Genomic DNA, 27,509 nt, shown 5'->3' on the forward strand with positions numbered 1-27,509 from the left:
CCACAGCAGCCACGCCTGGGATAGGAAAGGAGAACCTGTGATCTGCCCTAAGCCTCAACAGGTCCCACGCGAATTTCTGAGGAACTTAGATTCCTCTGATGTTGGCAAGTGCCCAGGAAACATCTTGTCAGAGGAAAGTCGGGGATAACTGTCTGTGCAGGGCCACCTTCGGGTAAACATGCATGGCCTGTTGGAGAGCCACCTGGGTGACTGGGACTTCATCCACATGACCTCTGCAGTCACCCTGCCCACTGTTCCCTGAGGCCACACTTGCACACCGCCTGCCCTTGCTTTGACCTGCCTTCTCCATCAAACCTGTCCCAGCCAGTCTCTCCCTGTGTCTGTCAGGGACCCAAGATGTATCAGCCACTGTGCTAGTTTTCTTTTCCAAGTTGATTTTATTTATGCGATCTCATTTTGTTCTTAATTACGAAATATTTTTAACACATAAAAAGGCACCTAATACTCAGCATTGTCAACTCAGTGTTATTTGTTAAAAAATCTTTTTTAAAAACCTGAAATCAAAGATTTTAGATATAATTGAAACTCCCCTTATACTCTGTCCTGATTGAATTCCACCCCCACCCCCCAGAGGTCACTGCTGCCCTATATTTGGTGCTTACCACTCCCATGAAAGTTTTACTACATATGTATAAAAACTTCCCTAGGACTATTTTGCATTATTTTAAACTTTATGTTAAATTGTGTTATACTGTGTATTAGTCAGGGTTCTCCTGGGAAACATAACCATAGAGTGTGTACAGAGAGAGATTTATTTTAGGGAATTGGCTCACAGTTACGGAGGCTAGAAGTCCAAGATCAAAGAGTCAGCAGGTTGGGAGGCCCAGGGAAGAGATGACGCTGCAGTTCAAGGCTGAAGGCTGTCTGCTGGTGGAATCCTATTTTCTCAGGGGACCTCAGTCTTTGCTGTTAAATCCTGCAACTGATTTGATGAGAATACCCACATTATGGAGCGCAGGAAACCTGCTTTACTCAAATCCACCAATGTCAATGTTAGTCTCATCCAAAAACACCTTCACAGAAACAGCTAGATTGTTTGACCATCACATACTATTTCCATCTGCAACTTGCTTTATTCACTTATTGTGTTTTTGAGATTTATCTATGTTGATAAATCTATCATTTCATTGTATATGAGGTGACTCCAAAATGTTCCTGGAAAAAAAATGGAATTAAGAGATAAAAATACAAAATGTAAACTTTTTTTTCTTTTTTATTATTATTATTATACTTGAAGTTTTAGGGTACATGTGCACAATGTGCAGGTTTGTTACATATGTATACATGTGCCATGTTGGTCTGCTGCATCCATTAACTCATCATTTAGCATTAGGTATATCTCCTAATGCTATCCCTCCCCTCTTCCCCCACTGCACAACAGGCCCCAGTGTGTGATGTTCCCCTTCCTGTGTCCATGTATTCTCATTGTTCAATTCCCACCTATGAGTGAGAACATGCGGTGTTTGGTTTTTTGTCCTTGCGATAGTTTGCTGAGAATGATGGTTTCCAGTTTCATCCATGTCCCTACAAAGGACATGAACTCATCCTTTTTTATGGCTGCATAGTATTCTATGGTGTATATGTGCCACATTTTCTTAATCCAGTCTATCATTGTTGGACATTTAGGTTGGTTCCAAGTCTTTGCTATTGTGAATAGTGCCACAATAAACATACGTGTGCATGTGTCTTTATAGCAGCATGATTTATAATCCTTTGGGTATATACCTAGTAATGGAATAGCTGGGTCAAATGGTATTTCTAGTTCTAGATCCCTGAGGAATTGCCACACTGACTTCCACAATGGTTGAACTAGTTTACAGTCCCACCAACAATGTAAAAGTGTTCCTATTTCTCCACATCCTCTCCAGCACCTATTGTTTCCTGACTTTTTAATGATTGCCATTCTAACTGGTGTGAGATGGTATCTCATTGTGATTTCAATTTGCATTTCTCTGATTTTCTTCTGCAATGCCACTTGACCCCAATACAAACTCGACAGTAGTTCCAAATAGCTGGAAAACGGCACTTTCAATTTTTCCATCCTACAAGATCTAAATAATTCTTGTCGTAAAATGGGCAAATGGTCTGAGGTGCCTGACGTCCAGGCATTCTTTTACACATCGGTCCCTCTCTAGTCTCTGCTCCCAATGCAACTCATCCCAAATCTTCCTTCTTTCCCTCCCGCCTGTCCCCTCAGTCCCAACCCCAAGAGTCGCTGAGTCTTTCTAATCTTCCTTTTCTACAGACCCATCTGACCTCTCCCCTCTTCACCAGGCCGAGCTAGGTCCCAATTCTTCCTCAGCCTCCACTCCTCCACCCTGTAATCTTTTTATCGCCTCCCCTCCTCACACCTGGTCTGGCTTACAGTTTCATTCCGTGACTAGCCCTCCCACACCTGCCCAGCAATTTACTCTTAAAAAGGCGGCTGGAGCTAAAGGCATAGTCAAGGTTAATGCTCCTTTTTCTTTACCCCAAATCAAATAGCGTTTAGGCTCTTTTTCATCAAATATAAAAAACCCAGCCCAGTTCATGGCTCATTCAGCAGCAACCCTGAGACGCTTTACAGCCCTATACTCTAAAAGGTCAAAAGGCCGTCTTATTCTCAATATACATTTTATTACCCAATCTGCTCCTGACATTAAATAAAACTCCAAAAATTAAATTCCGGCCCTCAAACCCCACAACAGGATTTAATTAACCTCGCCTTCAAGGTGTACAATAATAGAAAAAAGTTGCAATTCCTTGCCTCCACTGTGAGACAAACCCCAGCCACATCTCCAGCACCAAGAAATTCCAAATGCCTGAACTGCAGTGGCCAGGCGTTCCTCCAGAACCTCCTCCCCCAGGAGCTTGCTACAAGTGCCAGAAATCTGACCACCAGGCCAAGGAATGCCTGCAGCCCAGGATTCCTCCTAAGCTGTGTCCCATGTGTGCGGGACCCCACTGGAAATCAGACTGCTCAACTCACCTGGCAGCCACTCCCAGAGCCCCTGGAACTCTGGCCCAAGGCTCTCTGACTGACTCCTTCTCAGTTTAGCGGCTGAAGACTGACGCTGCCCGATCGCCTCGGAAGCCCCGTAGACCATCACGGATGCCGAGCTTTGGGTAACTCTCACAGTGGAGGGTAAGTCCATCCCCTTCTTAATCAATATGGAGGCTACCCACTCCACATTACCTTCTTTTCAAGGGCCTGTTTCCCTTGCCTCCATAACTGTTGTGGGTATTGACAGCCAGGCTTCTAAACCTCTTAAAACTCCCCAACTCTGGTGCCAACTTAGAAAATACTCTTTTAAGCACTCCTTTTTAGTTATCCCCACCTGCCCAGTTCCCTTATTAGGCCGAGACACTTTAAATTATCTGCTTCCCTGACTATTCCTGGACTACAGCTGCATCTCATTGCCACCCTTCTCCCCAACCCAAAGCCTCCTTCACGTCTTCCTCTCGTATCCCCCCACCTTAACCCACAAGTATGGGACATCTCTACTCCTTCCCTGGCAACCGATCACATGCCCATTACCATCCCATTAAAACCTAATCACCCTTACCCCGCTCAACGCCAATATCCCATCCCACAGCACGCTTTAAAAGGATTAAAGCCTCTTATCACTCGCCTGCTACAGCATGGGCTTCTAAAACCTACAAACTCTCCTTACAATTCCCCCATTTTACCTGTCCAAAAACCGGACAAGTCTTACAGATTAGTTCAGGATCTGTGCCTTATCAACCAAATTGTTTTGCCTATCCACCCTGTGGTGCCCAACCGGTACACTCTTTCATCCTCAATACCTTCCTCCACAACTCACTATTCCATTCTTGATCTTAAAGATGCTTTTTTCACTATTCCTCTGCACCCCTCGTCCCAGCCTCTCTTTGCTTTCACCTAGACTGACCCTGACACCCATCAGTCCCAGCAGCTTACCTGGGCTGTGCTGCCGCAAGGTTTCAGGGACAGCCCTCATTACTTCAGCCAAGCTCTTTCTCATGATTTACTTTCTTTCCACCCCTCTGCTTCTCACCTTATTCAATATATTGATGATCTTCTTTGTAGCCCCTCCTTTGAATCTTCTCAACAAGACACACTTCTGCTCCTTCAGCATTTATTCTCCAAAGGATATCGGGTATCCCCCTCCAAAGCTCAAATTTCTTCTCCATTGGTTACCTACCTCGGCATAATTCTTCATAAAAACACACGTGCTCTCCCTGCCGATCGTATCCGACTAATCTCTCAAACCCCAGCACCTTCTACAAAACAACAACTCCTTTCCTTCCTAGGCATGGTTAGCACGGTCAGAATTCTTACACAAGAACCAGGACCACACCCTGTAGCCTTTCTGTCCAAACAACTTGACCTTACTGTTTTAGCCTAGCCCTCATGTCTGAGTGCAGCAGCTGCCGCTGCTTTAATACCTTTAGAGGCCCTCAAAATCACAAACTATGCTCAAATCACTCTCTACATTTCTCATAACTTCCAAAATCTATTTTCTTCCTCATACCTGATGCATATACTTTCTGCTCCTCGGCTCCTCCAGCTGTACTCACTCTTTGTTAAGTCCCACAATTACTATTGTTCCTGGCCCGGACTTCAATCCGGCCTCCCACATTATTCCTGATACCACATCTGACCCCCATGACTGTATCTCTCTGATCCACCTGACATTCACCCCATTTCCCCATATTTCCTTCTTTCCTGTTCCTCACCCTGATCACACTTAGTTTATTGATGGCAGTTCCACCAGGCCTAATCGCCACACACCAGCAAAGGCAGGCTATGCTATAGTACAAGCCACTAGTCTGCCTCTTAGAACCTCTCATTTCATTTCCATCGTGGAAATCTGTCCTCAAGGAAATAACTTCTCAGTGTTCCATCTGCTATTCTACTACTCCTCAGGGATTATTCAGGCCCCCTCCCTTCCCTACACATCAAGCTCGAGGATTTGCCCCCACCCAGGACTGGCAAATTAGCTTTACTCAACATGCCCCGAGTCAGATAACTAAAATACCTCTTAGTCTAGGTAGACACTTTCACTGGATAGGTAGAGTCCTCTCCTACAGGGTCTGAGAAGACCACCGCAGTCATTTCTTTGCTTCTGTCAGACAGAATTCCTCAGTTTAGCCTTCCCACCTCTATACAGTCTGATAACAGACCAGCCTTTATTAGTCAAATCAGCCAAGCAGTTTTTCAGGCTCTTAGTATTCAGTGACAGACTAATGGTCTATTAAAAACACACCTCACCAAGCTCAGCCACCAACTTAAAAAGGACTGAACAATACTTTCACCACTTTTGCTTCTCAGAATTCAGGCCTGTCCTCGGAATGCTACAAGGTACAGCCCATTTAAGCTCCTGTATAGACGCTCCTTTTTATTAGGCCCCAGTCTCACTCCAGACACCAGACCAACTTAGACTGTGCCCTAAAAAACTTGTCATCCCTACTATCTTCTGTCTAGTCATACTCCTATTCACCATTCTCAACTACTCATACATGCCCTGCTCTTGTTTACACTGCCAGTTTACACTGTTTCTCCAAGCCATCACAGCTGATATCTCTTGGTGCTATCCCCAAACCGCCACTCTAAACTCTTGAAGTAAATAAATAATTTTTGCTGGCAGGACTATGCTGAATCTCCTTAGGCACTCTCGAATCAAATGTCCTGGGTCCTCCCAATTCTTAGACCTTTTATACCTGTTTTTCTCCTTCTTTTATTCCATTTAGTTTTTCAATTCATACAAAACCGTATCCAGGCCATCATCAATAATTCTACATGACAAATATTTCTTCTAACAACCCCACAATATCACCTCTTACCACAAAATCTTCCTTCAGCTTAATCTCTCCCACTCTAGGTTCCCACGCCGCCCCTAATCCCGCTTGAAGCAGCCCTGAGAAACATTGCATATTCTCTCTCTCCATATCACCCCCCAAAAATTTTCGCCGCCCCTACACTTCAACACTATTTTGTTTTATTTTTCTTATTAATATAAGAAGGCATGAATGTCAGGCCTCTGAGCTCAAGCCAAGCCATCGCATCCCCTGTGACTTGCACATATATGCCCAGATGGCCTGAAGTAACTGAAGAATCACAAAAGAAGTGAAAATGCCCTGCCCCGCCTTAACTGATGACATTCCACCACTAAAGAAGTGTAAATGGCTTGTCCTTGCCTTAAGTGATGACATTACCTTGTGAAAGTCCTTCTCCTGGCTCATCCTGGCTCAAAAACTCCCCCACTGAGCACCTTGCGACCCCCACTCCTGCCCGCCAGAGAACAAACCCCATTTGACTGTAATTTTCCTTTACCTGCCCAAACCTTATAAAACAGCCCCACCCCTATCTCCCTTCGCTGACTCTCTTTTCGGACTCAGGCCGCCTGCACCCAGGTGAAATAAACAGCTCCATCAAGTTCAAGACACTTTTGTAAGCAATGATACCAGCCATTTAGTTCATCCCTAAAGAACTGAGGGCCTTGGGAATTTAGCAATGTTAGTGCAGTCTTTTCACATTATTAACTGAAGAAAAATGCGTGCCATTTAAAGATTTTTTAAGATTAGGAAACAAAAAGAAGCCAGAAGGAGCCAAATCAGGACTGTAAGGTGGACGCCTAATGATTTTCCACTGCAACTCTTGCAAAATTGCCACTATTCAATAAGAGGAATGGGCAGAAGCATTTGTCATGATGGAGGACTCTCTAGTGAAGCTTTCTCAGGTGTTTTTCTGCTAATGTTTTAGCTAACTCTCAAAACACTCTTATAACAAGCAGCTGTTGTCATTTTTTGCCCTCCAGAAAGTCAACAAGCAAAATGCCCTGAGCATCACAAACTGTTGCCATGACCTTTGCTCTTGACCTGTCTCCCTTTGCTATGACTGGACGGACCCCTTCCACCACTTGCTAGCCATTTCTTTGGTTGAGCTTTGTCTTCAGGATTGTACTGGTAAAGCTATATTTCATCTCTTGTTACAATTCCTTGAAATGCTTCAGAATCTTGGTCTCACGTTTAAAATTTCACTGAAAACTCTGCTCTTGTCTGCAGCTGAGCTGGGCAAAACAGTGTTGGCACCCATTGAGTGGAAAGTTTGCTTAACTTTAATTTTTTGGTCAGAATTGTGTAAGCTGAACCAGTGGATGTGTCTATGGTGTCAGCTATTCTTTCTGCGATCAATAATTGGTCCTCTTCAATTAGGGCACGTGCAAGATGAATTTTTCCCTTGCAAACTGTCTGCTGCTATGGCCTTCATCTTCAACATCATTTTATTCATTCTTAAATGAATTATCCATTTGTAAACTGCTGATTTCTTTAGGGCATTGTCCCCATAAACTTTTCATAAAGTTCCCATGATTTCATTATTTTTCTACCCAAGCTTCACCACAAATTTGATGTTTTCTCTTGCTTTAATTTTTTCAGAATTCATGTTGCTATGATAGGGGCTCTTTCCAAACTGATGTCTTATACTTCTTAGTGCCTCCTATATCTGATTCTGAACTATTCTGTTCAGATGTAAGAACTTAGTATGAGTTTATTTTGGTGCAAAAAAAAATTTGAAATTTAGGCTGGGCACGGTGGCTTATGTCTGTAATCTCAGCACTTTTGGAGGCCAAGGCAGGTGGATCACTTGAGGCCATTGCTACTAAAAATACAAAAAATTAGCTGGGCGCAGTGTCGTGTGCCTGTAGTCCCAGCTACTGGGTAGACTGAGGCACAAGAATACCTTGAACCCAGGAGGCGGAGCTTGCAGTGAGCCGAGATCTCTTCGCTGCACTCCAGCCAGGGTGACAGAGAGAGACTCTGTCTCAAAAAAAAAAAAAAAAAAAAAAAAAAAAAAAAAAAAAAAAAAAAAAAAAAAACCTATGTATTGTTTTTTGATAATACACATTTTTTCCATGAATTTATTGAAGGTTCCTTGTCTATATGATAGGTTATGAATTTTTCTGTTGATAGGCATAGGTTGCTTCCAATTTTTCTATCACAAACAAGAGAGCATAAGCTCTCTCTAGTGAGGAACTGCCATGGCATAACACATAGCAAGTGCTTAAAAGGCGTTTGGGTTTGACTTGTTTGGCTTACTATGCACCTGGTACTGTCAAGACAAAGCAGCTCAATTTTATTTTTTATTATTATACTTTAAGTTCTAGGGTACCTGTGCACAACGTGCAGGTTTGTTACATATGTATACATGTGCCATGTTGGTGTGCTGCACCCATTAACTCGTCATTTACATTAGGTATATCTCCTAATGCTATCCCTCCCCCCTTCCCCCACCCCACAACAGGCCCTGGTGTGTGATGTTCCCCATCCTGTATCCAAGTTTCCTCATTGCTCAGTTCCCACCTATGAGTGAGAACATGTGGTATTTGGTTTTCTGTCCTTGCGATAGTTTGCTGAGAATGATGGTTTCCAGCTTCATCCATGTCCCTACAAAGGACATGAACTCATCCTTTTTTATGGCTGCATAGTATTCCATGGTGTATATGTGCCACATTTTCTTAATCCAGTCTATCATTGTTGGACATTTGGGTTGGTTCCAAGTCTTTGCTATTGTGAATAGTGCTGCAATAAACATACGTGTGCATGTGTCTTTATAGCAGCATGATTTATAATCCTTTGGGTATATACCCAGTAATGGGTTGGCTGGGTCAAATGGTATTTCTAGTTCTAGATCCTTGAGGAATTGCCACACTGTCTTCCACAATGGTTGAACTAGGCAAAGCAGCTCAATTTTATAAGAAAAGGAACCGAGGGCTGGGCACAGTCATTCACGCCTGTAATCCCAGCACTTTGGGAGGCCAAGGAGGCAGATCACCTGAGGTTGGAAGTTCAAGACCAGCCTGACCAACATGCAGAAACCCCTTCTCCACTAAAAATACAAAATTAGCCAGGCGTGGTGGCACATACCTGTAATCCCAGCTACTCAGGAGGCTGAGGCAGGAGAATTGCTTGAACCCAGGAGGTGGAGGTTGCGGCGAGCCGAGATCACGCCATTGCACTCCAGCCTGGGCAACAAGAGCGAAACTCAGTCTCAAAAAACAAAACAAACAAAAACCACAAAAAATGAAAACAAACGAAAGGAAGGAAAGAAAGAAGGAAGGAAGGAAGGAAGAAGAAAGAAAAAAAGAAAGAAGAAAGAAAAAAAGAAAGAAGAAAGAGAAAAAGAAAGAAAGAAAAGAGAGAGAAAAAAGAAAGAAAGAAAGAAAGAAAGAGAGAAAGAAAAAGAAAAACATGGGGGTAACGCAAGATGGCTGAGCATGGGTTTTACAGGCCTGCCCTGGAGAGGGAGAACCGTGAAAAATAATCAAATAGCTGGCATTATTCTGCAGGCCTGAGAGTGCTCAGTGGGGAAGTAAAACAATGATTTGGCTACCCGCCCATAGCTTCTGACAGCCAGGGGCACCTACATCATCATTCTTAGCAGAAAGGACCTGTATTTCACAGAAGCATCAGTGGAGTAGCGGAGTAATTAAACTGATTTTTTGTCTTCTGTTTTGACCTTAGAAAATAAAACATCTGAGATTATAAGAGAGAAAGTGTGAGTATGAGGAGGAAACTGTCTATAGTTGATACAAGAAATAGAGCTCTATTATTTAAAGTGATCGAAACAGCCAGTAAAGGGAAAGGGAGGTGGAGGGTGAGTAAGTTAAATATTCATTTGTCAGCTAGAAGTCAGTAAATGATGTCTGTGGCTGATAACTTGAGCAATCAAGAAATATGTGGGCAGGCTCTGGATGAAAGAAACAGTGAGGCCAGGCACAGTGGCTCATGCCTTTAATCCCAGCACTTTGGGAGGCCGAGGCAGGAGGCTGGGAGTTCGAGACCAGCCTGGCCAACGTGGTGAAACCCCATCTCTACTAAAAATACAAAATTACAAAAATTAGCCGGGTGTGGTGGCACATGCCTTTAATCCCAGCTACTCAGGAGGCTGAGGCAGGAGAATCTCTGGAACCTGGGAGGTAGAGGTTGCAGTGAGCCAAGATCACACCACTGCACTCCAGCCTGGTTGGCAGAGTGGGACTCCATCTCAGAAACAAAACAAAAATAGAAAAAAGAAAAGGTGAAAGTGCTGACAACAGGGTGTGGGGAGAGGAAAGTGTGGGGCAGGGAAATGTTGGTCTCTAGAAGGTCTTCAGTGCTGTTTAACTTTTTAAATCAGGTGATAATTAAATTATCACTTGAATAATTTGAAAATTAAAATAGAAGAACTACAAAACAGACCAAGGACTACTGAAATATTTACAGATATTCCAAGTGATATATGCATAATAGCCTCCCAGATGGGGTGGAAGCTGGTAGGTAGAGATTGTAAAATTTAGCCATGATACTTCAATTGCTGAAGTGGAGGGATTAGGGGGTCATTATTCTAGACTCTTTCTACCTTTATATATAGTTATACATAGTTGAAATTTCCCATAGTTAAAAGGATATTTTTTAAAACAAGCACAGTCTGTGAGGTCAGACAGGTGTGAGTTAAGTTCTAGCTGAGCCACTTAGCAATGTGGGCAAGTTACTTAAACTCTCTGAGCCTGAGTTTCCTCATCACATAATGCAAATAACTGCTGTTCACCCGCTTTGTGTGACCACTCACATCGGATGTAGGGATGAAATGAGATTATGCCTGTGAAGGGCTGACTGTGGCATAAGCGTAGTAAGTGCTTTAAAAAATATTTTGGTTTGGTCTGTTTTGTTGCTTCTATGTGGGGGTTTTATAAAGAAGATTTGGCTCTAAAATGTGAATTCTGCTTCTCAGTCATCTTATATTTGTTCTGTACCTCTAATTATTTTCTGCCTTATGTGTTTGCTATTGTTTAGTGTTATATTTCTCTCCTCAGCTAGCTTGCTTAGTCTATTCTGTTAACAAACATTTATTGAGCACCCATGTGCCAGGCACTGAACTGGGTGCTAAGGAGGCAGAGATGAGAGACTGTCCCTGATCCAAGGACGCACAAATCAGGATGGAGAAAGGCAGGAAAAGATCAGAATAACATGCAGCATGACAGCTGCAGAGATTGATATACCACAGTGGGTATGGGGAGTACTGAGGATACCTAGCACAGCCTGAGCCAGGTTTTGAAGGATGGATAGGAGTTTACCAGACAAAGGAAAGTAGGAGGCAGTCTGCCGTGACATGCAGAGATAGCAGCAGGAGTCAAGGTCTGGAAGCTAGAAAGGCCTGAGTCTGTTCAGAAAAATAACTCAGTTCGTGGTTGGGGAGTGAGGGAAAAATAAAACTAGACTGAAGAGCAAGGTCCAAATTGTGCCCCAGGCTACAGACTTCATAGGACAAGGGGACAAGGGAAAGTTCATTCCAGAGCACAACTTCAAATAAAACATGAGTTCAAAACATGAGTTCCAATCTGCATCTGAGTAAGTTCATTCCAGTAGAAAGGGGGAGGGTGAGAGGTTAGAAAGCAGAGACAGACAGAGAGAGAGAGAGAAAGAGAGAGAGAAAGCAATGTCACAGAGGGTGTATAAGTCCATTTTCATACTGCTATGAAGAAATACCTGAGACTGGATAATTCATAAAGAAAAGAGGTTTAATGAACCCACAGATCCCCATGGCTGGGGAGGCCTCACAATCATGGCAGAAGGCAAATGAGGAGCAAAGGCACATCTTACATGGTGGCAGGCAAGAGACCATGTGCAGGGAAACTTCCCTTTATAAAGCCATCAGATCGCGTGAGACTTACTATCTTACTATCATGAGAATAGCATGGGAAAACCTACCCCCATGATTCAATTACCTCCCACCAGGTCCCTCCCACAACACGTGGGGATTATGGGAGCTACAATTCAAGATGAGATTTGGGTGGGGATACAGCCAACCATATCAGCAGGAGATACTGGCTGTCTAAATAGAGCCCCCTCAGAATCACTGTATCTGGATGTGCCTGGGGCTCAAAATTCGATTTTGTTGGGGCATCTGGAGAAAATTAAGCCCTAAAGGGTTGTCTCACAACAAACTCATCTGACATAAACACCAAGGACTGTGTTATAAATGGTAGGGGTTAAACCCTATATTTGGTAGGGGTTAAACCTCTTTAGTGACCAGCACTGATGCCTACTATCCAAAGCAAGCCCTCGTATTTCTGAGGTTGCTGGAGGTGGAAGTCTAGGTGGGCCCAGAACCAGAACTTGGGGGGACAGAGAGGCTTTCAGGGAAAGAGGAGCCTAAAAAACTTTGTCCTCAGCATGACAGACTTCTAGGGGCCAAGGTGATCCTGTTTGCCCAACAATGGCAAATAAACCCTGGCCAGCAGTTCTAGCTTCTCACTGCATGCTCATCTGGCCCCTCTACAATGACATTCCTTCCTAGCCAGAGCAGAGTCTGATGAAGTCAGGGTTTATTTGCAGTACAGGCTCAGAAGTGTATTGTGGCTTCCAGAGTGAAATCCAACCTTAGCCCTCGGATGTCTCTCATTCACCTTGGACACCCAATGGCTGTGACTGTGCTTGTGAGTGAACTGTCTCAAGAGATGGCTAGACTTCTCCATTACTTGAAGACATTTCCTCTAAATTCACTCTCAGATGCAATCTTTTTTTTTTTTGAGGGAGTTTTGCTCTTGTTGCCCAGGCTAGAGTGCAATGGTGCCATCTCGGCTCACTGCAACCTCCGCCTCCCAGGTTCAAGCAATTCTTCTGCCTCAGCCTTCTGAGTAGCTGGGATTACAGGCATGCCCACGCCGGGCTAATTTTTGTATTTTTAGTAGAGACTGGGTTTTGCCATGTTGGCCACACTGGTCTCGAACCCCTGACCTCAGGTGATCCGTCTGCCTCGGCCTCCCAAAGTGCTGGGATTACACTTTGTAATTCCCTGAGCCACCGGTGTGAGCCCCTGCACTCGGCCTCAGATGCAATCTTAACTCACTGTGCTTGGGCTTCTTAGTTTTTGTCCCCAGGTAACAACTATCAGGTTGGACTTGAACCAAGCTGGATAATGGAGTGGGAATGGATTTGGGCACATCTACTTGGGGAACTGATGGTTTTTGACTTGGGAGATGAGGAAGAGAGAGATGTTTAAGGTGATTCTCAGGTTGGAGCTAGGTAAGAACCTGGCTGTTCCCTGCGGGTAGGCACTGGGTCTTCCCTGCTTGGGTTCTCCAAAAAGAGGCAGCACTACTGCTGGGCTCATTCATTCAACTAATACCTGCTGTACCAGACACTGTGCTAGGGATGGAACAACAAACAGGACAGAAAGGCAGTGCCTGACCTCCAGGAGGTTATATTCTAGCAGAAAATACAGATAAAATAATTTAAAAACCGTAAAACTGATAATACAAGCTGTGGTAAGTGTTTTAAAGAAAACTAACAAAGCAGAAAGGGGCAGAGTAAAGGGAAGCACTGCTCGCAGTAAGGCGACCAGAATGAGGGAGCTATTCATGCAAAGAGGAGGGGAAGTGTGGGCCAGGCAGAGGAGTCGGCGAGTGCTAGGGCCTGGAGCAGGAGAGGGACTGATATGGTCCAGAAAGACCAAGACTCACATGGCTGGAGCCTTGGGAGCAATGGAAGAGTAACAAGCATACAGGGCCTTGAAGGCCACTTCAGAAGATCAGGTTTTACTCTAAGTATGAGACACTTCTATAGAGTTGTTTTTGTTTTGTGTGTTGTTTTTGTTCTGAGACAGGCTTTCGCTTTCCCTCTGTCTCTCAGGCTGGAGTGCAGTGGTACAATCATAGCTTACTGCAGCCTCGACCTCCTGGCCTCAAGAGATCCTCCCACATCAGTCTCTCAAGTAGCTGGGACTGTAGGTGCACATCACGACACCTGGATAAATTCTGTTTTTTTGTTTTGTTTTGTTTTTTGGAGAGATAGGGTTTTGCTATGTTGCCCAGGCTGGTCTCAAACTCCCAGGCTCAAGCAATCCACCCACCCTGTCCTCCCAAAGTGCTGGGCTTATAGGCGTGAACCACCACACCTAGCCCCTCTGAAGAGTTTTAATTTAGTTTAATCAGAGTGACATGATATGATTTTAAGAGTTTAAAAAGCCCACTCTGGAAGCAGGATATAGAATGCATTGGACAGAGGGAGGTACAGATCAGGGAGTTGGAAGGATATTACAATGGGACGTCATAATGGGATAGGAGAGCATGATGGTGACTTGCAGTAGGCTGATGTCAAGAGAGGTAGAGAGAAGTAAATGGATTTGAGATACATTGTGGGGGCAGAATTGACTAGACTCAGTGATAAATGAAATGTGGGAGATGACAGAAAGTGAGAGACCAAGATGATCCCTTGGTTTCCGGGTAGACATTGGGGTTGTTTACTGAGATGAAGAAGATCAAGGGGCGGTGGGGAAAGGGAAGATTTGAGGGGAAATTATCTAGATTTTCTTTTTTTTTTTTTTATGGATTTTCACTCTTGTTGCCCAGGCTGGAGTGCAGTGGTGCAATCTCAGCTCACTGCTACCTCCGCCTCCTGGGTTCAAGTGATGATCCTGCCTCAGCCTCCCAAGTAGCTGGAATTACAGGTGCGTGCCACCATGCCCGGCTAATTTTTTGTATTTTTAGTAGAGGCGGGGGTTTCACCATGTTGGCCAGGCTGGTCTCGAACAACTGACCTCAGGTAATCCACCCACCTCAGCCTCCCAAAGTGCTAGGATTCCAGGCGTGAGCCACCGTGCCCAGCCGAAATTATCTAGATTTTCATTTGGGGACATGTTAAGTTTGAGATGTCTGAGAAATAGCCAAGTGAAGACCTCAAAGAGAGGGTAAGTATGCAAGTGTGGAGCTGAGCAGAAAGTTCTGAGATAGACATTTAAATATGAAAGTCATTAGCACATACAATGCCATTTAAATCTATGGATAGATCAGACCATTTGGTGATTAAAAAAAAGAAGCACCATGACCCAATCCTGAAAAACTTTAACATTTAGAGGTCAGGTAAGGAAGAAAAACCTGGTGAAGCAGAGAATAATGAGAATAATGAGAAAGAATGGTCAATGAAGTAGGAGGAAGTCCAGAGAGAGTGGTCATGGACTTCTGTCATGGAAGCCGAGACAGAAAAGTACATCTGTGACAAATGCAACCAGCAGGTCAAGATGAGCACAGAGAAGCATCTGCCGGGCTTGGTAATGCGGTGGCCTTTGCCTTGTTATTAAGAGCAGTATCACTGGGGTGCTAGGGACTGAGAATTATTTCTCATTCCTTTATTGCTAGAAGCAAGTTATGCTGAACATCCATCCTAAACTTGAAAGTCAAATAAATGTGGGAAGGGTTTCCAAGGGAATCTTGCATCTTGCCACTGCACCAGCTGAGTTTAATTTCCCAGGAGCTCAGTCTTACCCACCTCCTCCCCACGCCTGCAGCTCTAGCTGCCAGGATGCCAATATCTTTACTCCAAACAAACCATTAATTGTACCCTTGGACCCAAATGATAACCTTTTTTAAAACGCTGCTTGTCTTTGCCTTTTCTTTAACACAATGATGGTCAAATCTCTCATCCACCACCACCAGCTCATTTATTTTAATAACTACATCCACAGTGAAAACAGGAGTAGTATTATAGAAAGGAATAAAGTCCTCTCCATCGTAGTACAAATGACTAGGACTTTTCAAATGACTATGGACAGGAAAAACAAAGGAAAAAAAATATATATATATATATCAAGCCACTAGATGGAAGTCTTCATTCAACTGCCTGTGCACATTCAGAAAAGTAAAGCAGGATCAGTGCCAGACTGCACAAACCCGTCAAATTCATTCGACATTCATTGAACAACTGCTTTGTACAAAGACAACAATGATGATAACGGCTACCATTCGTGCAATATTTACTCTGTGCCAGGCAATCTGCTGAGTCACACATACACTGAGTCTCACACACCTTGGCTCATTTAATTCTCCCAGGAGGAAGGGAGTATTATTATCTTCATTTTATGGGGGAGGAAACCAAATCTTAGAATTACTTACTCTAAGCAACTGGCCCATGCTGGTGAATGGAGGAGCCAGGTTCCAGAATAAGAAAACACTGTTGTTGTCTATGAAGTGTTTATACTAAACGTGGTAAGAGAGGGATAATGTGCCACAGGGGTGGGCTGTGACTCAGATGCAGGAACCAGCCAATGAGGGAGGAAGAGAATCAGCAAAGGCCCCACCATGCTCTCTACAGCTCAGGATGAAATGGAGGGGTCACCCCTGATTGTTTTCCCTCACTCTCCCCACAACTACTGCACCACCAAGAACCAACCATTCTATCCCCCAAATGCATCTTAAACTAGTCCACCTTTTTCCACCTACCCTATGATCACATCATTCATCAAGGCCACCATCATTAATAAAATGGGCTCCCTGGACCACTGCAAGAGCCTCCCAACTGGTTCTTTGGCATCTTCTCCTGCCTCCTCCAATCCTCTCTTCCCACAGTAGCCAGAGGGTCCACTTAGTGCACAGATCACCTCTGTACCCTGCTCAAGCCCTTTCAAAGGCTTCCCAGTAAATCTCCTTTCCATTGTGTCCAAGGCCTTCCCTCTATGATCTGGTCTTGTCTACCTTTTTAACCTCATCTCCTACAATAGCTGCTGGTTTCTCAACAAACAGGACACAGCCTGGCATAAACAGTAATTATGTGCTGAAGAAATTAAGGCAAGAACGAATGAGTGAATAAATAGAAAAGTTTCATGGAGAAGCCGTGTTTGAAATGAGCATTATACTGGAGCAGGCTTTCTCAGACAGTGAGGGCTGGGAGTGGGGAGGTAGTGAAACAAGTTGCTCTCAATGGAGGCAGCAGGTACAAAGGCACAGAGGGATTCCAGGTGCAGGAGGGAGGCAGCCAGAGCAGGCCTGGGGGCAGGGCCATGTGAAACCAGGGTTCTCAAGGTTGAGTATGCATCGTAAGCCCCTGGAAAGCTTGCTGAGACACAAATTGTTGGGACCCACCTGCAGAGATTCTGATAGGTCCATCTGAAACAGGGGCTGAAATGTGCATTTCTCACAAGTTCCCAGGTGATGCTGCTGCCACTGGTCCAGGACCCACACTTTGAGGACCACTCGTACAAAGTACAGTTGGTCCTTCACATCCATGTGTTCCACATCCATGGATTCAACCAACTGTGGATCAAAATATTTTTAAAAAAATAGATGAATGCATTTATACTGAACATGTGGGCTTTTTTCTTGTCATTATTTTCTAAATAATACAATAAATAACAACTATGTACATAGCACTTCCATTGTATTGGGTATCATAAGTAATCTTGAGATGATTTAAAGTATATGGAAGGATGTGTGTGTAGGTTATATGCAAATACTACATCATTTTATATAAGGGACTTGAGCATCCGTGGGGAACTGGAACCAAGACCCCACAGAAACCAAAGGACAACTGTACATACATATGTGTTTTCTATAAGCTTTAATTTTGGAGGGTAGGAATTGTTCCTTAAAAGAAGGATATAAATCAGTATTTTAAGCCAATATTAGTCCTTTGATACTTAAATGTGAATGAGTTGCAAGTTCTTTATCAACCAGAAGGAGAACTCCAGGCACCAGAGGTGAGAGACAGGAGTGATTAAGAACTGGGAAAGGGAGAGACCCTAGTCTGCCTGCTCCCCAGTGTGCCAGACCAAGCTGGAACAGAAAAGATTAGCTTTGCTAGTGGGGAATTCAATGAAAACAGCAGGGTTTGGTGGCCTACACCTGTAACCCCAGGACTCTGGGAGGCCAAGATGGGTGGATCATTTGAGGTCAGGAGTTCGAGACCAGCCTGGCCAACATGGTGAAACCCCGTCTCTATTAAAAATACAAAAATTAGCCGGGCGCAGTGGCACATGCCTGTAATCCCAGCTACTCAGGAGGCTGAGGCACGAGAATATCTTGAATCTGGGAGGCAGAGGTTGCAGTGAGCAGATATTGCACCACTGCACTCCAGCCTGGGCAACAAAGAAAGACTCTGTCTCAAAGGAAAAAAAAAAAAGAAATTCAATGAAATGAAACAAAATAAGACAGCCACACTGGAGCAAGGGGAGAGCACAGTTATTTTCTTCTCCCATAGCTGGGACTTGGCTCCATCCTGCGGGCTCCCCCTATCAGAGCCTTCAGCTCACCATTTATATATATATATATACACATATATGAGTTTCTTGGGTTGAAGGGAGGACACCCCCATTCCCTACCTGTGGGAGATCCTAAGAGGCTTGGGGATTCAAGTTTGAAAAACCACTCCTCAAGGCTCCATGAAACCCCTAAACTATATCCACAATGTTTATGTTCATGTGTATGTTTTGGGGGAGACAAAACTCTAGAACCATGCTGCCCAATACGGTAGCCACGGGTGGCCACCATGCTGGACAGTGCAGACACAGAGCATTTCTGCCATCACAGGAAGCTCTGTCAACACTCATCTAGAGCTTTCACCAGCCTTCCAAAGGCATCCATGACCAGAAATTTTAAGAGCTGCTAGGCAAAGCCAGTGAAACTTCATCTAAGGAGCCAGACTCTGCCCTGGAGAGATGAAAGCTTGTCACTGTGACAGAGGCTGTGAACAAGTCAGCCTTTGAATAGTCTTTTTGTGCCAAAAATCCCACTCTAAAAACTCTTAGAAGATATCCAGATTTTATGCTTTATTATTTATATGCCCCCACCCTGACCATTGTCCCAAAGAGAGGGACACCTTAATTCCACAAATATTTGCTGTGAGAAAGGTTCTCTGAGGTCCCCCAGAGCCTCTGTGCCTAACACAAGTCATGGTGGTAAGTGATCTTGACGCTCCCAGTGACCTTGTCTCCTTTGGTGTGTGTGATCGCTCTAGGTGGGCGAGGCAGTCTTGGAAAATGCCCGGCTCATGCTGCAGACAGAAACTATCCAGGCCGGAGCAGATGACTTTAAAGAGAGGTAATGCCTTACAGCAGAGGCAGCAGTCCCTCCACATCCCTAGACTTCTGGGCAGTGTGGATAATGCTATTCTGGAGCCTGCATCATCCACCTTCTACCTCAGGGGAGGCTGGAAGGATAACAGAGCCATGATTATCCAGCTCACACCCCTCCTTGTAGACATAAAGTAGGCCCCAAGGGCTCAAAGATTTTGCCCACTGTCAGTTGGTTTAGAGCACGGTTCTCAAACTCTGGTATGCTCAGAATCACCCAGGGGCCATATAGAAAACAGAGATTGCTGCACCCCACCCTGTTGAATTTCTGATTCAATGGGTCTGGAGAAGGGCCCCAAATTTATATTCCTAACAAGTTCCCAGGGATGCTGATCCTGCTGGTCCTGGGACTCAAATACTTTGAGAACTACTAGCTTACAGTAATGATTCTCAATCCTGGCTGCATATCAGAATTACCTGGGCACTTAAAAATGTCAGTGCAGTGCACAAGCTATAGACTAATTAAATCAGAGTCCCCAGGGGTGGGGTCCAGGCTTCAGCAGTTTTAGAGCTCACCAGGTGACTTAATGTGCATCCAGGCTTGAGAACCATGCTCAGCTACACCTCCCACTCAGTCCCTGAAGGCATCTGGGTTTGCAGCCACTCTCCTGGAGACGGACACTTTTAACATGGGTGCTTTGGAGATAGAAACCACATTTCTTATTTTAGGGTCCCCACCCTGGTGCTTAGCAAGTTGTCAGTAATGTTTGTTAAAGGATCCTTGGTTGAAAAGGAGAACAATCAGGATAGCGATGAAGATGCCGGATCCCCTAACCTGGATCTGAACTCCTGAGTTTTCCCTGGAGCTCTGTGTTGCAACACTCCCATGAGGCCAGTAGCCCGTGAAGCCAGGTTATCAGAAGTTGGCTGCAATTGCCTTCATTTTAATAAATCAATGTGTGACAATTGCACTAACAGTGCCCTCAAATCTATTGAAACAGTGACTTTTACCATTCATTGTCTAACTATCACATAATTGGCCTGTTGGTAACATTTATAATCTGATTCTTTTTCTTTTGGGCTACTCAGTTATGCTGATTAAGTTCCTTTATCTGCAGATATGAAAATGAGCTGCCATTTCGAAAGGCGGCAGAAGAGGAAATTAACTCTCTGTATAAAGTCATTGATGAAGCTAATTTGACTAAAATGGACCTGGAGAGTCAAATAGAAAGTCTGAAAGAAGAACTTGGCTCTCTATCAAGAAACTATGAAGAGGTAGGAGGGGACTGGGGTTGCTGGGTTGGCCACAAGACCAGAAGTGCACATCTGTCTGCCTGTGCTTCAGAACAAGGCCACAGTAGCTCATCTCTAACTCTCCACATTGCGTGCCCAGGACTGCAGGGAACATACCTGTAAAATACTTTCAGATCCTTGTAGTGGGTCAGGTTACCCCAGCAGTCTCAAATTCAAATAGCTTCAGGAACCAGTGTGGTACAGAAACAGGGGAAGGCAGCCAGTTTGGCACTAGCAAATGAGGGAACTTGTGTTCAATTAGAGGGATCAACCACTCCTCAATGCATTCTATGTCAGGTTTTTTTTTCAACATTGTATTATACAAACAAAATAACTCTGAGGGTAGATCCAAGCTGTGGTTGACATCTACTCATTAACAAAATTGGGTCAGATTATTGAGTGACAGAACTGAAGAGGACCTCCAACAGTTATGGGGTCTAGTTCCCCGCGAGACTTCAGCAATTCTAAACCACCTCACACATATTACTGTCTGATCCAAGATTTAGGCTGCTTCAAGTTGAAAGAGTCAAAACACACTTAACGATGCTTACATTGGGAAGTTCTTTCTTGAGACCAACTTAAGCTAACCAGCAAATGTAAGCCCATTTCTTCTTGTTCTTAGCTCAGTGATTTAAGATTACTCTCCAACAGTAACCCTTTAGAGATGCCAAAGTTATCTTTTAAATCTCTTTCAGCCTTGTCTGGCTTTATGCCTAAATTCCCTTTGCTGTTGTTGCTTACTTTGTTTTTTATTTATTTATTTATTTATTTTGATTTCTACTTTGGGCCTGAGCTTGTGGAGACCAACCTAAGAAATGCATCCTTGGTGCTAGGCATGGTGGTTCAAGCCTGTAATCCCAGCACTTTGAGAGGCCAAGGCAGGGGATCACTTGAGCCCAGGAGTTCAAGACCAGCCTGGGCAACATGGTGAAACCCTGTCTCCACTAAAAACACAAAAATTAGCCGGGCATGGTGGTGTCGTGCCTGTAGTCTCAGCTACTCAGGAGACTGAGGTGGGAGGATTGTTTGAGCCCAAGAGGTGGAGGCTGCAATGAGCTGAGATCATGTCACTGCACTCCAGCCTGGGTGACAGAGTGAGACCCTGTCAAAAAAAAGAAGGAAGGAAGGAAGGAAGGAGAGAGAGAGAGAGAGAGAGGAAGACAGAAAGAAGAAAGAAAGAAAGAAAGGGAAAGAGAGAGAAAGAGAAAGAAAGAAAAGAAAGAAAGAGAAAGAAAGAAAGAAAGAGAAAAAGAAAGAAAGAAAAAGAAAGAAAGGAAAGAAAGAGAAAGAAAGAAAGAAGGGAGGAGGGAGGGAAGAAGAAAGAAAGAAAGAGAAGGAAAGGAAGGAAGGAAGGGAGGGAGGGAGGGAGGGAGGGAGGGAGGGATGGAGGGAGAAATGCATCCTTGGGAAAAGAGAAATTACACTTATGCTGGGAAGAAGGTCAGGGACTTTCTCAGTCTCTGTGAAGCCTGTGTCTGGCAGTTGTGGAATGAGAAAAGAATTGCCCACAGAGGTGGTTTTCTGCTGGCTAGGATTCTGTGCCATTTATTTCTCCCTGTAACTCATCTAAGATGTATATTGTTGTTTTCAGGATGTGAAGGTGCTGCACAAACAGTTGGCAGGGTGTGAGCTGGAACAAATGGATGTTCCCATTGGCACTGGTCTGGACGACATCCTTGAGACGATCAGAATTCAGTGGGAGAGAGATGTTGAAAAGAACCGAGTGGAGGCAGGAGCCCTGCTCCAAGCTAAGGTGAGAGGCAGGACCAGCATCCTCCACTCTGCCCTATGCAGAAGGAGGCCACGCTGAGCTGAAAACTAGTCAATGTGCAGACAAAGAAATAACAACGGTTTAGTAACAAGTTCAACCTCATTAGAAACAGAAGAAATGAAAATTAAAATAATAGCTTTTTGTTTACCTATCTAAAAGTAGAAAATGTTTAAAATGGTAATAATGCTGGCAAGTATGTGGAGAAGTAGGTTCTCTACTGTATTACTGAAGAGCACAAACTAGTGCACTGCCTTTGAATAAGAAATTTAGTAATATGTACCAAGAGTGTTAAAATGCCTCTAGCTACCAACTGAATAATCGGAATGCAATCCTGAAAGAATAATTGAGGCCGGGCATGGTGGCTCACGCCTGTAATCTCAGCATTTTGGGAGGCCAAGGCGGGCGGATCATGAGGTCAGGAGATCGAGACCATCCTGGCTAACACGGTGAAACCCTGTCTCTACTAAAAATACAAAAAACTAGCTGGGCTCAGTGGCGGGTGCCTGTAATCCCCACTACTCAGGAGGCTGAGGCAGGAGAATGGTGTGAACCTGGGAGGCGGAGCTTGCAGTGAGCCAAGATTGGGCCACTGCACTGCAGCCTGGGTGACAGAGCAAGACTCCGTCTCAAAAAAAAAAAAAAAAAAAAGAATAATTGAAAAAACAAATCATCTATGTCCAAATATACTCACTGAAGCATTATAAGAGTGAAAAAAACATACACATTTACTAGTAGAAGAAAATCTAAGCCACAACCTACCTATGTGCAGTAAAATATCAGGCAGTTATTAGAATTAATGTTTATGAAGCATTTATAAAATAGGAATGTGCTCATAATATAAGGTAAAATGAGGAGAAAATGAGAGTACAGAATGGTATATGCCAGAAGCCAAAAAATATTTTCTGTAAAGGACCAGACAGTAAATATTCCAGTCTTCTTGGGCCAGATGGCCTCTGTTGCAACTCCTCAGCACTGCCACTGCAGTGTGAAAGCAGCTGTAGCCAATAGGTAGCAAATGAGCATAGCTGTGTTCCAATAAAACTTTATTTACAAAAATAAGCGGTGAGATGGATTTGGCCTGTGGACTGCAGTTTGCCACTTCCTGGTATATACAGTAGGGTAAAGCATTCAAACAAAGAAACAAAGCATTGAGAAAAAATTTTAGAAAGAAAAGACTAAAATGGGATTAGCAGTAGTTGCCTTTGAGTAATGGATCAGTCTGACACTTTGAGATGTTTTTTCTTTTTTGTTTTTGAGTACTTCTCAAGTTTTTGTTAAATAGTATACATTATATTCATGGAAGAAAAACAACTTTTATTAAACCTCATAAATAATACAGGAATTAACCAGAAAATAGGATGCATAGGGTTTGTTCTTCCCTTCTCCATCTCCCACCCATTTCTGACTTTGTAATCTTGAGACAGAGGATGAAAAGTGAAGAGGAAGGAAAATGTGGAAAAGTAGAGAAAATAAGGTAGATGTCTGAGCTAAGGCAAAAGGCTGTTTCTGAGCTCTTGGTTACTGTTTAGTGGTTCTTGATCCTGGATACGCAGCAGAATTATTTCAGAGCATTTTCAAAAATCACCATCCCAGACCAATTAAATCAGAAGGAGGAGAGGGACTTTGTGATTTTTAAAGCTCTCTGGATGATTCTAATATGCAGCCAGATTTGAGAACCATAAGAATTATAAAAAGCTATGAAAAGAAAAATAGGAGAGCCTTTTCTGTCCTTTCTCCCACCATACTCCCTCTATCCCCCAAGTATCAACAGGAACCTTCCCAGCAGGGTCTTCATCAATTCTGGATCCCCCAAATGTTCTCCAGCCTAGAAAACATCCTTTCACTCACCCATTTCTCCAACCCCTACCCCATTTCAATAGCTTCCTTTCTTTCTAACCACCAATCCTTGAGCCAGGTCACTACAAACCCTTTTTTATGGCAAATAGCGCCTAGTTATCGAAAAAACGACTTCCTCTCACCCCACCCAAACTGATGAGAAGTGGAGCAACACAGAGGTAAAGTGAAGCCATAGATTTGAGTTTGGTCCATTGCCTTTTTTAACAGACTCATGACAGATAACAGATAATTAATGGTCCTAGAGACCATCTGATCCCATTCCCTAATTTTAGGGGTGAGGAAACTGAGACCCAGAGAGTGCAGTTGCCTTCCCAAGATCACACAGCTGGTTGAGAGCTCCATAGTTCAGCTCTTCTGTTCTTGGTCCAGAGACCTTTTCTCTGCATTGGGCTGCATCGTTTCTCCCCTGGCTCTGCTTCTAAAGCTAAACCTCAGAGGCCCAGCAGTTTGCAAACTTTGCTTCTGTCCCAGCCCTCCTGGGGTGTGCATCACACTGTGGTGACTGTTTCTTTGGGAAAGGACAGACCATTATAACTATCAGAAATAAATCCTTCATAGTTTGAAAAAGAAAAAAAAAAAGGTCATTGTTGTCTCCTCCTCACCCCTTGGAGAATCATCACTAGCCCAACAGTAACTCAAACATTAATTCTGAACAGATTCATTAGTGTTTTTTTAATAAAGTAATCTGAAAGCTACATCTCAGAGAAAACAGACAGTATTTGTTTTAGCTTGGCCAATGCTGCCTGGGCCTCTTGCAGAGAGGCAGAGCTCAGAAAATATTTGCAGAATGAGTGAATTCCTCTGATCATCAACAGAGATCTGAACTGACAGCCAGAATTCCTCCAATAAATAGTTTTGTCAGTTGCAGTTGTGCCCTCAGGGGCTGACATTTGCCCATCCTGAGCATCTCCTGTCGGTTTCTTGGCAGCAAAGCATAAATGTGAAATGGCTTAGCACACACAGCTTTCAAAAGCTTTTATAAAGAAAATGCAAGCATGCATTTAATTACCTTTCGGACCACAGAGGCTGAAAATTAATTAACATGATTAATTTATATCTTAGTTTAGGTTCCTTCAGAAGCAGATCCTGAAACAAATATTGGAGTTAAGGTAGTTTACCTGGAACTTGGGGAGTTAAAAACCAACAAAATACCAGTAGAGGAGAAGCAAAGGAGGGAACCAACAAAGAATGCATAATCAAACCAGTTACCACTGTGGGAGACTGACGTGTAAACCAAGAAGAATTGTGAGAAATGGTATAGAATACAGGAGAGGGGAAAGGCGAGGGAGCTGAGATGTTAATACCATCTCCCAACAGTCTTCTGCCATCTGCTATCAGAGTGGCCTTCCAAAGACTTCAGAGAAACTCTCAGGCAAAAAGATGCAGGGGGAACAGGAGAGCACTAAACTGCGAAAGCCTAAGGGATAAAGGCGGTACCATCAGCATCTGCTAGAACTTATCTGCAATTCTGTTTATTTTTTCAGTCATTAAAACCTTAATAAAATAGGGACATAAAAAAATTTGTTAAGAGTTTCTGGCTAAGGTCAGTGCAGTAATCATATTCTTTCCAGCCATGGTGTTATGAATGTCAGGAACCTCAAGGTCCAGTTTTTGGAGCTTCTGAAGTTGTATGATTCAGTGATGACAGGATCAGATTGGTCCAGAGAATTTCTGGAGGGTCTTAAAGTCTAGCTCTTCCTCGTCTATTTGTTGTGGTTACCTAATGCAGGGTATTCAGGGATGCTTCAGGAACCTCAGACAACATGTCACACCGCACTCTAGACCTCCTAGTTAGTCATGTAAAACAAAACAACTTTTTTTTTTTTAAGTTGGGCATTGTGGCATGTGCCTGTAGTCCTAGCTATTCAGGAGGCTGAGGCAGGAGGATTACTTGAGGCCAAGAGTTCAAAGGAGAAGTACACTATGATCATGCCTATGAATAGGCACTCTACTTCAGCCTGGGCAACATGGTGAGACCCCATCTCTTTTTTAAAAAATCCTTTTTGTCCCCTATGCTCTTACAAAATGCTTCTGACACCAAATATGTAGGTTTGTTCCACACCAAGCAGCTCTCCAAACACCAGCTGAGTGTCCTATAATTCAATTCAATCCTGACACTACACGCCTGGAGTAGCATCAGATCCCACAGGTTAAGGGCTCAGTCCCATAAGACAGCCCTCACTTCAGGTGACAAGTCTGGCCCTCCCATACTTTGGTTGAACTGGCTATAAATTAGGGGTTCCCACAACCTCCTCTGCAGAGGGATAAGTGGATAGTTTGCTAGAACAGTGCCCAGAACTCAGGGAAACACTTTACATATTTTTGCCAGCTTATTATAAAGGATACAATTCAGGAGCACCCAAATGGAGGAGATGCTTAAGGCAATGTATGTAAGAAGGGGCACAGAGCCCCCAACTCCAAATTTTTGACTCTATTATAATAACACTTGGCTTAAAATGCAAACATGTCATACAGCTATACAAAAATATTCTTTCTTTTATCCTTATTCTATAAGCTTGTTTTCTATTTTTAAGAGGGTTTTTTTAACCTTTTAAATTTTTTTTGTTAAAAACTAAGACACATACATACACATTAGCCTAGGCCTACACGGGGTCAGGATCGTCAATATCACTGTCTTCCACCTCCACATCTTGTCCCACTGAAAGGTCTTCAGGGGCAGCGACATGCATGGAGCTTTCAGCTCCTGTAACAACAATGCCTTCTTCTGGAATTCCTCCCGAAGGACCTACCTGAGGCTGTTTTACAGTTAACTATTTTTCTTTTTTAATAAATAGGAGTACGCTACTGATAAAAAGTATAGATATAGTAAATACATAAACCAGTAACGTTTACTATTATTAGCAAGTGTTATGCACTGCACATAATTGTATGTGCTAGACTTTTATATGACTGGCAGTGCAATAGGTTTGTTTACACTGCATCATCACAGGGTCTCACAAAACTGCAGTCAAGGTACCCACCAGGATACATTGGTTCTCATCTTCAGAGTTTATTCGGGTTCTTGGCACGGTTCAATTCCTTGCAGATGTAGGCTTGATGTCCTCAATTCCTAGAGGCCAGTCCTCCTCAGAGGCCATTTACAACATGGCTGTTTCCTCCTTCAGGGCCAACAGAAAAGCATTACCATTTTAAGCCTTTAATCTGATGAAGTCAGGCCCACTCAGATACTCCTCTTTTGATCAGCTCAAATTTAACTGATTTGGAACCATAATTACATGTCAAAATCTCTTCATCCTTGTCATCTAACATCATTTAATCACCGGACATAACACCAGAGAGCGGAGATGAGGGAGGCCATCTTAGAATTCTGCCTACCGGGCCCGTCAGTGTTGAGCAGAGAACTAAAACTGTGCCTCTCCCCAAACCCCCACCATCTCACCTCCTCTGCCAGGCAAACAGCTCTGCCCTCAGCCCACCTCCTCTAGGGGAGCACAGGTCCCATCTTTCTTGTTCAGTTTCTCAGCCGGGACACTGAGACGCCTTTGTTCCCTCACCCTAAGCCTGGTCTGAAGTCTGCCTCCTGCAATGCAAGCTCTGTTTTGCCTTCTTAGCCTTCATCCTGAGATGCTCCTTCTATTCAATTTCCATTTGCCCAAAGCTGACTCCACACTCTCATTCCCAGAGGCCTCATTTCTCCATCGCTTGCCTGCTGCAACTGGATGATGTATACGATACCCCAAGGCTTAATCAATCACCAGCACAAGCTGGTGGTTGCCCAGATGTGAGAAAACTCAGTCTGTCTTAAGAGTCCCCAGGGCCAGGAAC

General features: G+C 43.8%; 1 protein-coding gene and 1 long non-coding RNA gene across 2 annotated transcripts in view; one reads left to right on the plus strand and one right to left on the minus strand.

Moving 5' to 3' along the window:
• BFSP2 (beaded filament structural protein 2) overlaps positions 1-27,509 on the plus strand; it is a 72,343-nt gene that overhangs the window by 28,295 nt on the left and 16,539 nt on the right. The window contains exons 2-4 of the mRNA XM_002814057.5: positions 18,748-18,830; positions 19,921-20,077; positions 21,687-21,848. Coding sequence (XP_002814103.2) covers positions 18,748-18,830; positions 19,921-20,077; positions 21,687-21,848 — 402 coding nt within the window. The remainder of the gene's footprint in view (positions 1-18,747; positions 18,831-19,920; positions 20,078-21,686; positions 21,849-27,509) is intronic.
• On the minus strand, positions 758-27,401 carry LOC129058647 (uncharacterized). The gene is made up of 5 exons (XR_010139245.1): positions 27,124-27,401; positions 26,705-26,842; positions 20,213-20,326; positions 16,878-17,048; positions 758-1,176 (listed from the first exon to the last, which is right to left on the minus strand). It is a non-coding gene; the product is annotated as an uncharacterized LOC129058647 (long non-coding RNA).

This window comes from Pongo abelii, chromosome 2 (assembly GCF_028885655.2).
Source record: "Pongo abelii isolate AG06213 chromosome 2, NHGRI_mPonAbe1-v2.0_pri, whole genome shotgun sequence".
Taxonomy (NCBI): Eukaryota; Metazoa; Chordata; class Mammalia; order Primates; family Hominidae; genus Pongo; species Pongo abelii.